This window comes from Topomyia yanbarensis, chromosome 1 (assembly GCF_030247195.1).
Source record: "Topomyia yanbarensis strain Yona2022 chromosome 1, ASM3024719v1, whole genome shotgun sequence".
Classification (NCBI taxonomy): Eukaryota; Metazoa; Arthropoda; class Insecta; order Diptera; family Culicidae; genus Topomyia; species Topomyia yanbarensis.
Window position 1 is genome coordinate 60,821,597 of NC_080670.1, and position 15,189 is coordinate 60,836,785.

Sequence of the window (15,189 nt, forward strand, 5' to 3'; positions counted from 1 at the left end):
AGAAGAAGTGCGATCCTGACGGTATACCTTGCAGTTGTTCTTGAATAGTTGGCTGAATAATGTGTCACCATTCAGCCAACTCTGGGTCAATGCATGTATATCAAAGGCTTCGTCGGAGTAGTCAATAAGGAATGAGTTGAGTCCCCCTACATTCTGATAGTATGTTGAAAGCTCGTCGACGTTCATGTCAGGGCTGAAGTGTAAACTGTTGTTCTCAGAAGTTAGCTCCACGCATTCAGATGGTTGCAAATCCGAAAGACGCGTTTGCAACGATGCAACGATGTCCGGTCCAGCTTCAACCGAACATATACGTATAGCATATTTACCTGAGAAACTGTGCTCAGTAGCAGTGAATTGCTACTTGCATTTTCTTGAGCTGAACGGTTTAACGGGAACAAATGGAGGCTAAAACCATTGATTACCAATAGTATCAGTACAGCTAGGGTCATCCATTACAACGATTCTAAAGGATAATAATATTGGAGGTCGGTGATCATCCCGGAAGTCGGAAGCTAGACGATGACAGTTGAATGAATCATTATCCCAGCCGGTGTTACTGTGGATATACGCAGCAACTTGTTCTACAGTGGTTACAGGATTGAACGGTTTGATGTAGAAGCTGTTTGTTTCCGGCACTAGCGATGTGGTTAGGAGCTAATTTGACTGAATAGTTGAAACTGTTGGCTTGAGGGATGTAACGTTGAATGTATGTGGCAACATTTGTTGCGAGACTATGTTGTTGCAACCGGGAAGATAACACTGTGTTTGTGGTTGAAATAATCTTTGTGTTTCCCTGAGTGGTTGTGATGACGAGGAGTTACGATTACTCGAAAACGGTAGGTGCGCACTCACGATGCTTTGTTTATGGTGGGTGGTGGTAACTGACGAATTCCAGACAGTTACGTTAAAATAGGCGAGGCTAGGTTGTTGATTGCGTTGCGTAAGATGCTGGAGATAACGGTTTTTCTGGTAGGAAAACAGGTGTTGCTTCTGAACGCTTTGATTGAGTTGCGTATGTGGCTCGAGGCAACAAATTATTTAAATTTAAATACCGTAGTGCTCCTTGCAATGGAGTTAATCATTAGGGTGGGACAAAAAATAGAATCCAGCTCCGAGCAACTTTTCAGGTACCATGTGGATCCTAGAACAACTGTGCAAATTCTTAGCTCGATCCCTGAAACCATATTTTTGCGCCCACTGTTTAAAATTTACATGGGATTTGCATGGGAAAATTAACTTTCGCAAAATAATTTCTCCAAGAGTTGCCCATTGCTTCCTAAAAATAGATCGTTATGTGGCTTTTAACAAAGAAACAATGTCTGGAAAACCACGAAACAAGCTGACGCTTGAGAAAAAAGTCATTAAGCAGAAACCGATTGATGGTCTGACGATTGATAAAATATTCATTTTTTCTAGCACCACTGCTGTTAGTTGCCCAACTATATGCAATTTTGTTTTGATCTTCTCTTAACTTATCTAAATCATTTATCTATATTGTTTGGCCACTTCGCAAGAGTTTTGAGGCTTCTTTTGTACATAATAAGAGAAAGTTGTAGATTTTGTATATAAGTCGCCCGTCAGCAGCAGTGATGCTATGAAAAGTGACATTTTCATCAATCTTCAGGACATCAATCGGTTTTTGCTTAATAACTTCTTCCACAAGCATCCGATCGTTTCGTGGTCTTCTCTACTTTGTTTCCTTTACAAATTTTCTATAAAAATCAGTCATCTATTTATTTTTAGGAGATAACGGGCGACTCTTGGAAGAAATCCTCATACGAAATCACATGTAAACGCGCAAAAATATAGTTCAACCGATCGAACTAAAAATTTGCAGAGTTGTTCTGGGAGCTAAATGGAACCCAAAAATTACTCGGAGCGAAATTTTATTTTTGCATGTAACCATGTCCCACTCTACTAATCATGTTACAAATGGATTAAGATAGGTTGAGTGGCCGAAAACGTTAGATTGACAGGAACAAATTTATAGTTTCCTGTGAGGGCTGCAGCATCAACGTCCGCAACGGCCGGACATATACCCGAAGCGTTTTTACCTGACAAATCAACTGATGTCGCTCCATGTACTGATCGGTCGTCTGATGCGATCCCGTAGTAGGAGGAACGGTTTCCTGAGTGTAATGGTGCCGAATAACTTGAAGAAATTACAGGCACCGTGCGGTCGTTGGTAGCAATAAGTGAACTAGCCGTTGTAAAGCGTTGATTCAAGTTGAAGTTAGAGAGTATACGGCGCGGAACGGGAACTGATGCTCAAATCGTATTAGGGGTCCTCTTTAATGTAGCAGCATCATTGTTCCAAACGCGAACCCACAAACGCGTGATCATGAATCGGTCACGTCCGAAAATCATATAATCTGTTGGACCAATCAAAAAATAACGCTCATATCCACTAGACAACACGTTCCATGGCGACATCACAGGAAACTCTAGCGATATGGAAGAACTCATTTTCTTCTAGCATCTGAATTGTACACCGAAAATTAAGTATCGGTTTCACGATCCGCGCGCGATCATCCAAAAACACACACGAATATGCCAAAGGACACACGATCATAAAATAAAATTTATACACGCGATGTTACATACACGTTAGCACATGTGTCATACAAATGCCCACTCGATCGAATGCGTTAACATACAAACGTTCGATTCTTTCGCTATGATACACGCGATCGCAAAGTCCCTACGCCCGCACATATCTAAACCCTTTAATGAATATCACGGCCCGCTGTAGTGAGTAATTTTGACGGGGAGCCCTGCCGAGACCCCAGCTCTACAGTTTTCTCCAGTTAGACAACTCTCGAAAAAAAATGCCAATAGAGGAAATATTCACCGAAATATAATCAATTGATTAATCAAGATCCTGGCGTTGGAGAGATCGTTTTATGTTTTTTTTTCTTCCCATACATATATTTTATCTTCTTTATGCGTTGCGTTGTGACGATGATTTTGGCGGATTGCACACTGACTTCATCATGCATGACTGCTGATTATCTAATAAGAGTTGCTTAGGAAGTGGTAAGTAGGAATTCATACCAATCCGACCCATATTAAAACCTCAACACATGATAGCAATCATTGCCGGCCTCCCCCATCTCCATCGTTGACGGAGAAGGATAAAGGATAAGGTAGACGGGAAGTGTTGATGCTCCACCTACTTAACGGAAGGACGACGATTTATCAGACTCTTCCATAGGTGTCGCGGAGTTGCTGGTTTGGAAGGGTATAAGGTCTAGGATTCGTTCCAGGCAAACGATGCGACCTGTAAAGAATATTTTATTATGTAGTTGTTTAGTTAGTCTTCGAGTACACGATTACTCGAAAAAGAAAAGATCTTGTTTATTTTTGGTTCTTTTAAAACACTGGGCTATCCTATGTTTCCTAAACAAAAGCAATTTGAACTCTACACAGCCGACCGTGGGAGTATTGCCTAGAAAAGCTAATCTTATCTGCGTAATGGGCCGGATCACTATCTATTGTAACGCTATTTAGACAGAATTCGCTACTTCTTCTCTACGATATATTTATTTGGTTGCAAACTACCGAGTGATAACACGTTATACAGACAGAGAGTTATGATAGCGCGAGATGTTATAAATCAAGGTATGTATTTCCTATTTTACGTATCGGATGATTTGTAAAATACACGTATACAAGCGATAAAAATGATCATTGAAGACAAATACAAAGGATTATTAACCTAATACACGAGCTAGTTAGCAATAACGGAACTTGAAATTAAATTAATAAAAAAAGACGCGGCGAATTTTCAGTACGTATTGACCCACGATCATCGATACTAGTCAGATTAAAGTCTTGTTGCGGCTGATTTCCGATCTGATATTCATTTTTACGGTACTGTTTCCTTGATTATATCTGTTCGCACCCTCTCATTCTGCTACTATCGGCAGAAGGCTGATAGCACCCAGTCGTCGCCGGTCTAAGGACCAAATGTCATCAATAGACTTAGACTCGCGTGGAGGCATGAGATAGGAGACTTGTGAGAACTAAAGAGATTAAAAAAAAAACAAAGAAACGACATGCTCCGTCCTGAATCCAAACTCATCTATAAGCTTCTACAGCTGAATTGAAACTCCAAACGGAAAATGGCGCCTCCTTGCCATTCCAATCCCTTTAGTGAAGACTATGTTATCTCACCGTTCGACCATACATATATTTTATCTTCTTTATGCTGGATATTAACAATACACTTCAAGGTGATTAATTTCTGTACAATGGATAAATATAAAACAACCAGTTGAAAGGGTTGTAATAATTTCGTGTTCAGCAAACAATCAGGCGTAATTGGTCAAAGTAAGCGATCCGTTATTTTCCCCTCGTCACAATAATCAGGTTAAAAGTAAATTCCATCTTTACCAGGATGACCGTGAAGTTCTCCCAAATCTGTTTATTCATCACCAACGTTACAATATAACACGACAGAGAACATGCGAGCATGACCGGGAGCTCGGGAATGAATAATAATTTAAAATATGCTTCATACTCCAGGCGGTGCCTGCCGCATTGTCATGATGCTAAGAATTTCCGAAAAGGCGCTGCTGTTGCTGGCAGGTTGGAAAGGTTGTAAGAACCACTCTGCCTTTTCTGCGATGAATTCGTTATCTGTTGTTCCGGCAAAAAATATGAGATGGAGGATATGAATTTAAAAGGCTGTTGCAGCCTGTGTTGTTTCATCATGTCTACAAGTAAATTAGATCCTTTTTGCGAAATTTATACACTTATCGGACATACCAGCACAGAATTCACTTGAGCGGTACTAAATATTTCAATTCATCGCTGAAACTCTCTATCAACTAATTTTGCATTAAATGTTGATTAGTTTTTGAAGAACTCCTATAAATTATGACTATATAATTATCAATTTTCAGCACTGAATTACCAAAACCTTCGCCGGCTTATTATGATTCATCCCCTAGCCTTACTCAATATTTAATTCAAACCATTAAATTGGGTTTATTAAAAACAAACAACCGGTTAGTGTCGCCCATTTGCTCCTTCTACGGAATTCAAATCATGATCTTGTTTCATAACTTATCCAATCGTGCGGAAGGAATTCATAAATCGCATAAAGGCAATCTAACTTTTCTCCTTGTATCCAACCCCAAACATTTTCTTCGTGCTGCAACAATTTAGGCGTGTTGTGAAGCTGTCGGATCGAAATATGGTGATGCCAGCTGCTGCTGGGGTGGGTTTATTTCGGAGTCAAATAGCCGACTGAAAAACGCTTCCTCTGAGAAACGGGTGATGAGGAGAAGCTCGAGGATACCTGCTTAGCCTAGTGGCCTACTGTTTCCATTGTAAGGCTTGGACAATAAGCGCTCAAAGGGGGGGGGGGGGGGGGGTGCAAGGGTTTCAACGTGAAAAAAAACATCCTTTTTGCGATTTTTTTAGAATTTTGCGTAAAGTGAATTGGATCAAAACTTTTGGACATTTTAGTGTATCGTTTTAATAACATGGTGTAATTTTTCTATGCAAAATATCGACAAACGACTCGGTGACGAAGTTTTTTGTAGAACGTCTCTAGAAAAACATGATTTGCGGTGTTACCTGTCATTCCAAAACTATTGAACCGATTTCTTTCAAACTTTGCATACACGTTCTATGTAAAAAATACCTAACCCCTACATTGGTTTTTGGGATAATTTTTCAATTAAGGGGCTTTTTTTGTTCATTTTAAATAAAAATTACTATTTTTCACGAAAAATTCCGCATTTTTATGAGAAAACACCCTTTTAAATGGAAAATTATCCAAAAAACTCAACGTAGGGGTTAGGTATTTTTAACATAGAATGTGTATGCAAAGTTTGGTAGAAATCGGTTCAGTAGTTTTTGAATGACAGGTAACACCGCAAATCATATTTTCTCCAGAGACGTTCTACAGAAAAATTCGTCACTGAGTCGTTTGTTGACCATTTTACATGAAAAAATACAGCATGTTATTGAAATGATACACTATAATGTACAAAAGTTTTGATCAATTCACTTCACGCAAAGTTCTAAAAATATTCATAAAAAAGTTTTTTTTTCACGCTGAAACTCTTACTCCAAACCACCCCCCCCCCTCCCCACCCCCCTTAACAATGCTAATATGTTGTCACCTTGTTACTTGCGAGGTATCGTTAGCACTTTACTACTATTTTCCACCAATGGTATTCATTTCGTAAAAAGGTAAGAAAGCACACACAAAATGTTACCAACATGATACTCGCACAAAGATCCTGTTGCTTTTATCACCCTACCCATTTGAGTTTACGCTCCCGTAGTAGGTCCATCAACCGTCTGTTGACCATTCGCTTCTTCGTCTTGGAAAAGCAGGGGAGTAAACTGATTGGGCGGAACTCATCTGGCGTTCTGTTCCCCATAGATCGCTTCGGGAGAGGGATTACTAGGGCTTCTTTCCATGAAACGGGCAACGGTTCACCGCTGCCCAAATGCGATTGATAAAGTCCAAAATCGCCCGCTTGGCTACCGGTGGTGGATGTCGAAGTAGAGAGTAACCAACGTCATCCAATCCGCAGGACTTGCCATTTACCGATAATAGTGCCGTACATAGTTCACTTCCAGTGAAAGACTGGTTGTATACTTGACCTGAATCAGGTTCGCAACGAACGGGTCTGCTCTCAGCCCTTTGTTTGATTCGGAGGAACGCAGCAGGCAGTGCGGTGTTTGCAGACAGGCAGGCGAATTGGCTGCCCATTTCATTACGTACGTACGTAACTTGTATAGGGAAGTGTTCACTTTTACATCGGTCGGCAAGACCAGTCCGTGGATAAATGTTGAACTGTTATTGTTGAGAACAACGGCGTCATTGTTTTCGACTACTCCGGCGATCTCGTTTCATGTCTTATTACACAGACGTAAGCCCCACATCGTATGGTGCCTATTTACATCTTCCATGATGATGACTCTCACTTTCGCTCACTCTCGCTTGATGAGCCGCTGAAAATTGAAACCCACACTCCGAGTTAGACCGGGAATATACAGGAATATAACGGTGCACTGAACTAGATATTCGATCTTCCGGGTGGCAGCTATTAGTTTGGTATCCAACAATATTGGTCACGACAGTAAATCGACTCGAACCGCCAGATGCACCGTCTGGTAGATCTTATCCCCGCTAGCGGCGTCCCGCGAATACCGGTGTCTCAACTACGATTCCAAATTCGTCTGATCCTGGATGTGTGTCTCCTGCATTGCCATGATAGATGGACTGAGTCTTAGGAATGGTCCTTTGCAGATCGCTAAGGCATCCTCACAGGCAGTTTGTGTTCCACTGGATGGCCAGAATCGTTGATTTGAAGTTAGAGGCGGTAGAGTGAAGACTAGACGACGACTGGTGGATCGGGAAAGTGTTTGCAAAACCTCCGACGGTACCTGCGAGAGATAAACAAACAGCAGACAGTTCTGAACTGAGTGTTATGTACGAGCTTACACGGGGAGAGATCGGGTCTCCCGCACCACCAGCCGCCGGGGACGCATTGCAGATGGGCGGAACTTTCCCGGACGGGTCCAGCACGAGGAAGTAGGCGCTCGTGTTTACGCCATTCCGAATTTTTTCGAACTGGTACGGCCTTCGGAAAAGGTACTGTGGCTTCCGGTTTGTCAGGGATTAGTCTGCCACTGCTGTTGGGTGGTGGACTGTTTGTTGAGTGCTTCTGGTCTATAAACCTTTCTGGCAACGGTACCTGTGAAAGAAAATTTGCCGGTGGTTGTGTTTCGATCGGGCTTGAGAGCCTCCCGCACAAGGAGCCGCCAGGGGAGCATCGTTTCAAAGCGGAATGTCCCCGGTCAGAGCCGGCACGGGGAAGTGGACGTCACGATTGGTGACTACTGTATTCCTGGATGGTCTAAAAAGTGCCGGGTGCCAAGGGTCGTGCTCGTTGCTGTTGGTCTATTCGGATTCCTGGCTGAGAGCTAGCTCTTACCGGTGGCCCGCCGGGTGCGGAGGAATCGGGAGATCTGAACCGGTTCTCGTTACAGTGGAGTCGTTTGCTTGTTTTTCCTGATTCCGGTATCACTTTTGTGGTCAGGCGGAGAGATCGCCTACTCTGAGGCCCTGCTGTTGGAAAAGCCACCGGGGTGCATCGGACGTATCCGGGACTTCCCCAGTCAGAGTCGACACCTGCGGGCTTTGTTGTATGTTGCTGTTGAGCTCGTTGATTTTTATTGACATCCCCAGTTGCTATAGTCATTGTAGAGCTAGTCGGACATTACGTAGGACACTTGGGGCATGGAGTTTCGTGTTATTTCGGAGTCTGAGATGTTTTAATGTCCGGATAATGATGGCCTGTTGTTGTGGATATACGCTCGGTCGTTCGTTGTGGTTTTGGTAGTGCTGGTTCTGTTTCGTTTCTGATAGGGCTTCGGTATTTATCCCCGTCGAATGCTCGGCTACAATTCTTTACTGCTTTCGTTCGACACGAAGTCTGGAGTCTCGCTATTGTTTTGGCTTCTGGGTTCCATTCGATCGATATCGTGGTGGTCATGTTTAGTTTGTTGACATTCCCCTGCTCTGCTTTTGCTGTAGTTCCTTCGTTATCTCGTTGAGTTGTTGCTTGGCGTTTCTTAACTTGTGAACGGCCTCCGCCAGGTGGTTTTTAGGCGTAGTATCTCATCGTCCCGGTCATCTTCTTTTGGCGGATTGTCCTTCTCCACTTTTAGCTTAATGAGCTCCGCCTTCAGCCTAGCGATGGTGGATGGGTTATCTCGATTTGATGGGTGATATAAGGTACAGTTCAGGCAAGTTTTCTGGTTGGGGCACACCGTAATACCGTGCCCAAATTTGCCATAGCGGTAGCACAGTATGGGGGACGCGTAGTAGGGCCGGATGCTAGTCCGAGATAAATGTTTTCGGGGAGGGTTGAATCATGAAAAGATATCACAACCAGAGGAGAATCGTTCACTTCTCCGTTGTGCAGCTTGGTGATCCTACGCACTGACACGACTCCTTGACCTTTCAACTCGTCAAGAAGTTTTTTGTTGCTCATGTCTTTGGTATCAATATCATAATCCATGAGGGTTCCTACGTTCTTTTGTGAAACCACCTTTGTCAGATCGCATCCTAGCACGCGTTGTACCGATTTCAAAATCGTAAACGGGTTAGACGTCAGTGGTACATCGAACTCACCATCCTATACTTTTACTCGTAGTAGCAGGGTCTGCTTGTCGATGATATCGCCACAGTTTAGGTACTCCGACTATGTCTGACTCAAACATGGTCGGCGTTTCCCCGGGTGAAAAGAGGGGAGGGGGTTTGCGGGGTTGTTCCCCCATTTGGTGGGTGATTATGGGTCGTCAGATGGGCGGAAACTAGCTCTTTAAAAATGCACCCACTACACTACACTACACTACCGCGTGCACCTATGGAGCCGATTACACTATTTCGGTTTGGATTTGCGCACACGTGCAGCTGTTCAAACGCATGTGTGTGGTGGAGGCGGGTGGTTGACCACGTTTGACGCTTTTAGATTTGGTGGAGGTGCGCTATCACTCAACTCCATACTATACTTTCAGTTAGACGTTCATATGGCATCAATTATAATAGTTTTATAACAACGGTAATTTTCACAGATTTCAATATTGAACATAAAATTTTCAAAAAAAAAATGACCTGACTTCCTTGCTCATAAACCATTCATTGTATGATCGAAAACCCAGCCACGAAGAATTAATCAGTGGTCGGTAGAATCGTAACCCTGCAATTGTTCAAGCGGATTAAACCATTGGAGTGGCCTGCACAAAGTTCAGATTTGAACCTTATTGAAAATCTCGAAGCTCATGGAGGACATACCGGGTACTAAAGATAGCAAAACATCATTACATCAAATTTTTTGTTTCGTAATTCGTAACAAAATCGAATCGGGTTTTTTTTCTTGTCATATCATTTTTAGTTGATTTTTTAATAACATTGCAAATAGATGACTTTTGTAATAAATACATTAAATCATCTTCTTTTCTATGCCTGAATGCTTGATTTATTATTAGAATACGTATAAGTATCTGTTTTTTTTAATTTTCTTTAGTTTTGAGTAAAGATTGAAATTGAGCAAGTGACAGTGAATCTTCAGGAGACACCTCGAAAAATGCGGTATACACTATAGCTCAAAATCTCCTGGACCAATCGTTCTGAAATTTCGCACAGTTCTTCTTCGCATTATTGCCCAGGTAAACACTGTAGCGTTTTACCAAAATATTGTTATTATAATTATAACCCTATCATATGGCCCCATATTTTTAGAAAAATTCGGATTTTTGCTACAAAAAATTCACAAATTGAGAACAAATAGAAGTTCCCATCACTACCTGGGGAATAATGTGTAGAAGAACTGTGCAAAGTTTGAAAACGATTGCTCCTGTAGATTCACCGTCACCCGCTCAATTTTTAAAATAAATATGTTAAGGAAAATTGTTGTACTTTGCACGACCCATATTTTGTAGCATAGGAAAAAATAGCAAATGCGATATTTTTTATATCTTGCAATATTTATTTAATTCATATTTACTCATAAATTAGTTTTATTTAGTAAAATTTGCAAAAAGTATGCATATCTTTTTTAAAGAATGAAGCTAGAGGTTCAGTATATTAAGATAAATTGTTCTCCTTCAAAATTTCTGAATATATTACTAGTCATCTTAACAATAAATCAAAACTTCAAACGTTTTTTGGTAAATTTCTTGTACAAGACATACAGCTCCAGTATTTTCGAAATGGCCTTTTGAATTATTTTTTTCAGTTTTCTGAAAGACTCTGAAACTCTATCTCGAATCATTAGAAAGTTTATTTTCTAATTTTAATAAATTTTGAGCCACTTTACCAACTGTTTAAAATAATACCAATGGTAAATCCATGAAAAAGGAGTTTTTAACATAACTTTTGCAGTTTTTCTTTTTCTCTTACATATTCCTCAAATATTTTTTAGAGTTTTTGAAGATGAACATTTTCTTCTAACACATCAAAACTCTTTTTCTTGGTAGGAGACGACCAACTGCGACAAGCATTTAGATCTATTGCGGTTATCAAAACTCTTGCTTCTATTGTTAAAAAGACGTAGATACTTATAATATCAAAAATTAATTTTTTGGAATCAATTTTGTGAAATTTAAAAAATATCGCCATCGTCACTTTTTGCTCAATTATTTCTCGATTCTTAATCTTATATGTAGTTGAAAAAATATCTCTCGTTTGCACTGATCAGTGATATTGGTATTCCAAAAAAACATTTTCGGTGAAAAAGTTATAATTAATTTTCAATTCAACTTCATTACCTTTATGTGGTGCTATGAAACAAATTATTCGCACTTTAACAATCTTAAAATTGTCTAAAGACCAGTGGTGCAAATTTTCATTTTCAAATGCCAACTTTCAGTTCAATCAAACCAAACCATGATTCAAATTCAAAGCCTCCCTTAATCATTCACTTTCAAGTTGGCGGGATTTTCATAACTGAACCGTACGTCTTCATTTCAAATTGATGCTTTTTCATTCACCAACCAAAACTAACATCTGCTCTGTAGAGGCCAGTTTAGGTTAAATGTCGACATGTTTTGCGTTTTCAAGCTTACATGGACAGTAAGAACTATGTTCAGAGTAGTTTTGCTTGAAATACCTAGTCAATACCCCAGTAAAGAGATATTCACAGGGTCAATGAAATTGAAAATGAATGGAAAATGATTGAGCAGGTCGGCTGTTTGAATGAATAATGGAAACGAACAAGTGCGAATTGAACATAGTAGGGCATGATTTGAGATTTTTTCTCCCTTCAAGTTCAAAACAAACTGTTGAAAATTTGCAGCTCTGCTAAAGACTTAAAACATCTGAGAACACTGATAACGATGCCAGCCGCGAGGAAAAAAATCCTGTCAGTTAATGTGAGGTAAAAATACGTGTCAGTTAGCCAAAAGATGCGTGCAAAACGTTCTCGATATAAATCGCTATTAGCTCCTGTTGCTCCATACGACAAAGAGGTACATCATCATGACATCAGAGTTGATAAAGCACAGTTTGCCGTATGGGCTATACATGAACCGCGAATGCTGGAAGGGAGACCAGGTATGGTTAGCAGAGAATCTCAAAAGGGTCGTCATACATATTTTCCATAAAAAAAGGCAAAACAGTGGACCATAACATAGCATACCGTTGGATGGAAAGTTCTATTATTTTTATTTCCAGAACATTTAAAAAATGAAAATCGGCTAAAAAAGAGCGTGAATTTATAAGACATATTTTTATAGAACCGAAAGTCCCAAAAACATGATTTTTTGCAAGAAATCAATATTCAATATCAATATTATATTTTAAATATATGATACATTTGACCAGACCTACAACCTTTAACCTCATTTGAAATGTACATTAATATTTGTTATTTTGTGGCACCGTGTAATTCAACAGTTCAAAAGGGCTGAAATATTTTACAAATTCTGATATTCATGGTATTTATAAAACAACTTTTCTAACAACTATAGGTAACATTCAGCCAAAAGATTTAAAATATTGAAGAGAGTAAGTTGAGGTTATCGACTGATGAAAGCTCCTGGATCTCAGGGGTAATCAGTATGAATGGAAATCGCATATTGAAGAAAATATCTACGATGTCACGAGTATTCCGCACATTACTCGCAGCATTCATGTCTTTCGGAATGTACTAATGCAATGCAATGCTTCAATGAGAATCCATCTCCATCGATATTTCTTACTTTGCATCTCCCAATCTACTAAAGCCATCTTCCTCGCAATAGACACGCACTGAACTAAATTACGGAATTTATGCCATTCTATCGTTCATTACGATTTCCACGACACGACACGACATCAACCTCCGGCACCGGCTAAATTCGAACTAATTAGCATCGATATGAAAGCCGCTTGGAAATCCTTTTCTGTGTCGCTCAGTCCTACACACAGCAATCGTGTGCCGAGCGGACAAAAAAGGCGGAAAACCTTCGCCCGGTTCAGAAACTAATTACCCATAAACTTCCGGCTGATTGCACAAATTTCTTTTTGATGATCTGTATGATGAAGAATTTTCCGGGACTCGGCTTACGGTCACGCCATCAAATCCAGTCCAATGCTCCCCTTTCTTTTCGGAGCGCTAGGCTGCGCTCTTTCAGTTGCCACCCCCTTTGTCCACTCTTTGACTACCAGAAGTGGCTCTTTTTTGCTCAGCCGAATCCGAAAAGACATCAGGGTTAGCCATTGAAAGGCCATCATCAGCTCACTTTGATGAATGCATTTATTTTCAAGAACTTAGTTCCGGCATTCCCACAGCCAAAGGATGGGCGGATGAAAAGTGGAAGCCAGTAGCATAAAGTGTACTTTAATCAAATTACTGTTTGTTCATCTCTCGTCCTTTTCTTACACTCTTTTCTTGCAGACCCCAGTCCGTCGGACCTCAAGAAGCAACAGCGTATGACCGATCGGATGAACGCATTCAACGCCAAGTATCAGCGGACGATCGAAAGCAACGACATCAACGGAGCTGGTACGGACGGAAACAACCTTCTGGGTGGCGGCAACAGCGGCAGTAGTAATGGGAAGGTAAGTCCTTCGCTTCACTTGAAACGGTGAGGGAAAGAATGGGTGAATCGATTTTTTTTACATTGTTATCCGCGGTTGCATTGGAAGGCTTCATAGAAAAGACTTTAATAGTAACAGAGCGGAGGGTGTCAAACTTTGAAATCTGGCCCAATTTGCGAGCTCTTCTAGAAAAGCTATGCTATCATAAAACTGTTATCCCGTTTTACGTAGATACACGAAATTTCCGCCATTCCTATTATGTTGATACCAGCGTACTGTCTGTACTGTTTTTACTGACCTATTCTATGAGAGGCTAAAATGGCTTTGACAACATACCATCATATCAGTTTAATATGTCATATAGTATCACCTTCGTCTGTGCCATAAAACGGAAGCATCAGTGCCCACGCATCACGCCGTAGTAATTCAACCCCAATTAGCCGACAAAAAGTGAATCTCGGCAATCTGGTGAAGTTCGTACCAAAAGACGTCACTGGCACTCGAATAGGTATATTATACTTACACGAGTAACAGTGCCTAGCATAACTTTTAATCTCCACCGTAGTGTCACGACATATTTATTTTGATTGGATTAGGTGCTATCTATTTTGAGTTCATGTAGCACCAGCACTGCTGCGACTTGTGTTTTCTTTCGATCTGTCAAACGGTTCAGGCTTAGGGAGTTTGTTTTTTTTCCTATTTTGGAAGCCATATACACAGGAACCAACAGTGACGTAGCAAGAAAACAATTCTGGGGGGAAATGACATTATATGTATTTATGTATGTATATATTTTATTTTAAAGAGCAGAAAAAATGTTCACCCTGAGCATGAACAAAACGTACAAAACCAACAACTCACGGAACCGGTTTGGATAGTCACCCGATCTGCTAAAACAACTACTCTTGCACGGAATCTGATTCCTCCCCAGCTCTACCTTACGGCATTAATTCGGGAAGGGTTTTTTTGTGCCTAGCGCACACTCTAATCCAACTACTTAGTAGTTTGTTCCTTCAGTAGAATTATAGGACCCCTCTTCGACACACTACCAGTTTTCGACCATCCACACAACGTGGCAACTTCTGTATGCCAGTAGGAAAGCTATCTATGGTTAGAGAATAAGTGCAGTTCCCCTACGAGGACAATCCGGGCTGCAAACTCTAGATTGTCTAATTTACTGAGCCCTTCGGCTCCCTTGTGCCATTCAACACTACGACTCGGTACCCTTGTGCCATTCAGCACCGCAACTTCTTGAGCCCTTTGGCTCTCTACCCGGTGCCATTTGGCACCGCAACTCTATTAGGATCTTTGGCTCCCTTCTTATGCCATTTAATACCACTTCTTTGTTGAGCGCTCCACTTGTTCGCGAAGTAATAGATCTAGTCCCCGACGGTGCACCTAGTTTACTCCAAAGGAGAATTCCCCGGCGAGAGAAATTCTCCCTAAACCGATCCAACCAGCCAGGTTTCGAGGTCGATCCAGTGATTTCGGTGGAGCAGAGCGTTCGGTTCGCTGGTGCCCCGACGACCCGCAACTGGTGGTGTCTCATCGCGATCTACACAGTCTAGTCCCCGACGGTGAATCTTGCTTACGCCGACTGAGAGTTCAACGACGAGTGAAGTTCTCCCGACACC

The 15,189-nt window shown here is 41.1% G+C and overlaps 1 protein-coding gene across 1 annotated transcript in view; it reads left to right on the plus strand.

Annotated features, from left to right (window-relative positions):
• Positions 1–15,189, plus strand: part of LOC131677736 (proteoglycan Cow) — a 373,287-nt gene that overhangs the window by 331,975 nt on the left and 26,123 nt on the right. The window contains exon 6 of the mRNA XM_058957754.1: positions 13,413–13,576. Within this exon, the coding sequence (XP_058813737.1) occupies positions 13,413–13,576 (164 nt within the window). The remainder of the gene's footprint in view (positions 1–13,412; positions 13,577–15,189) is intronic.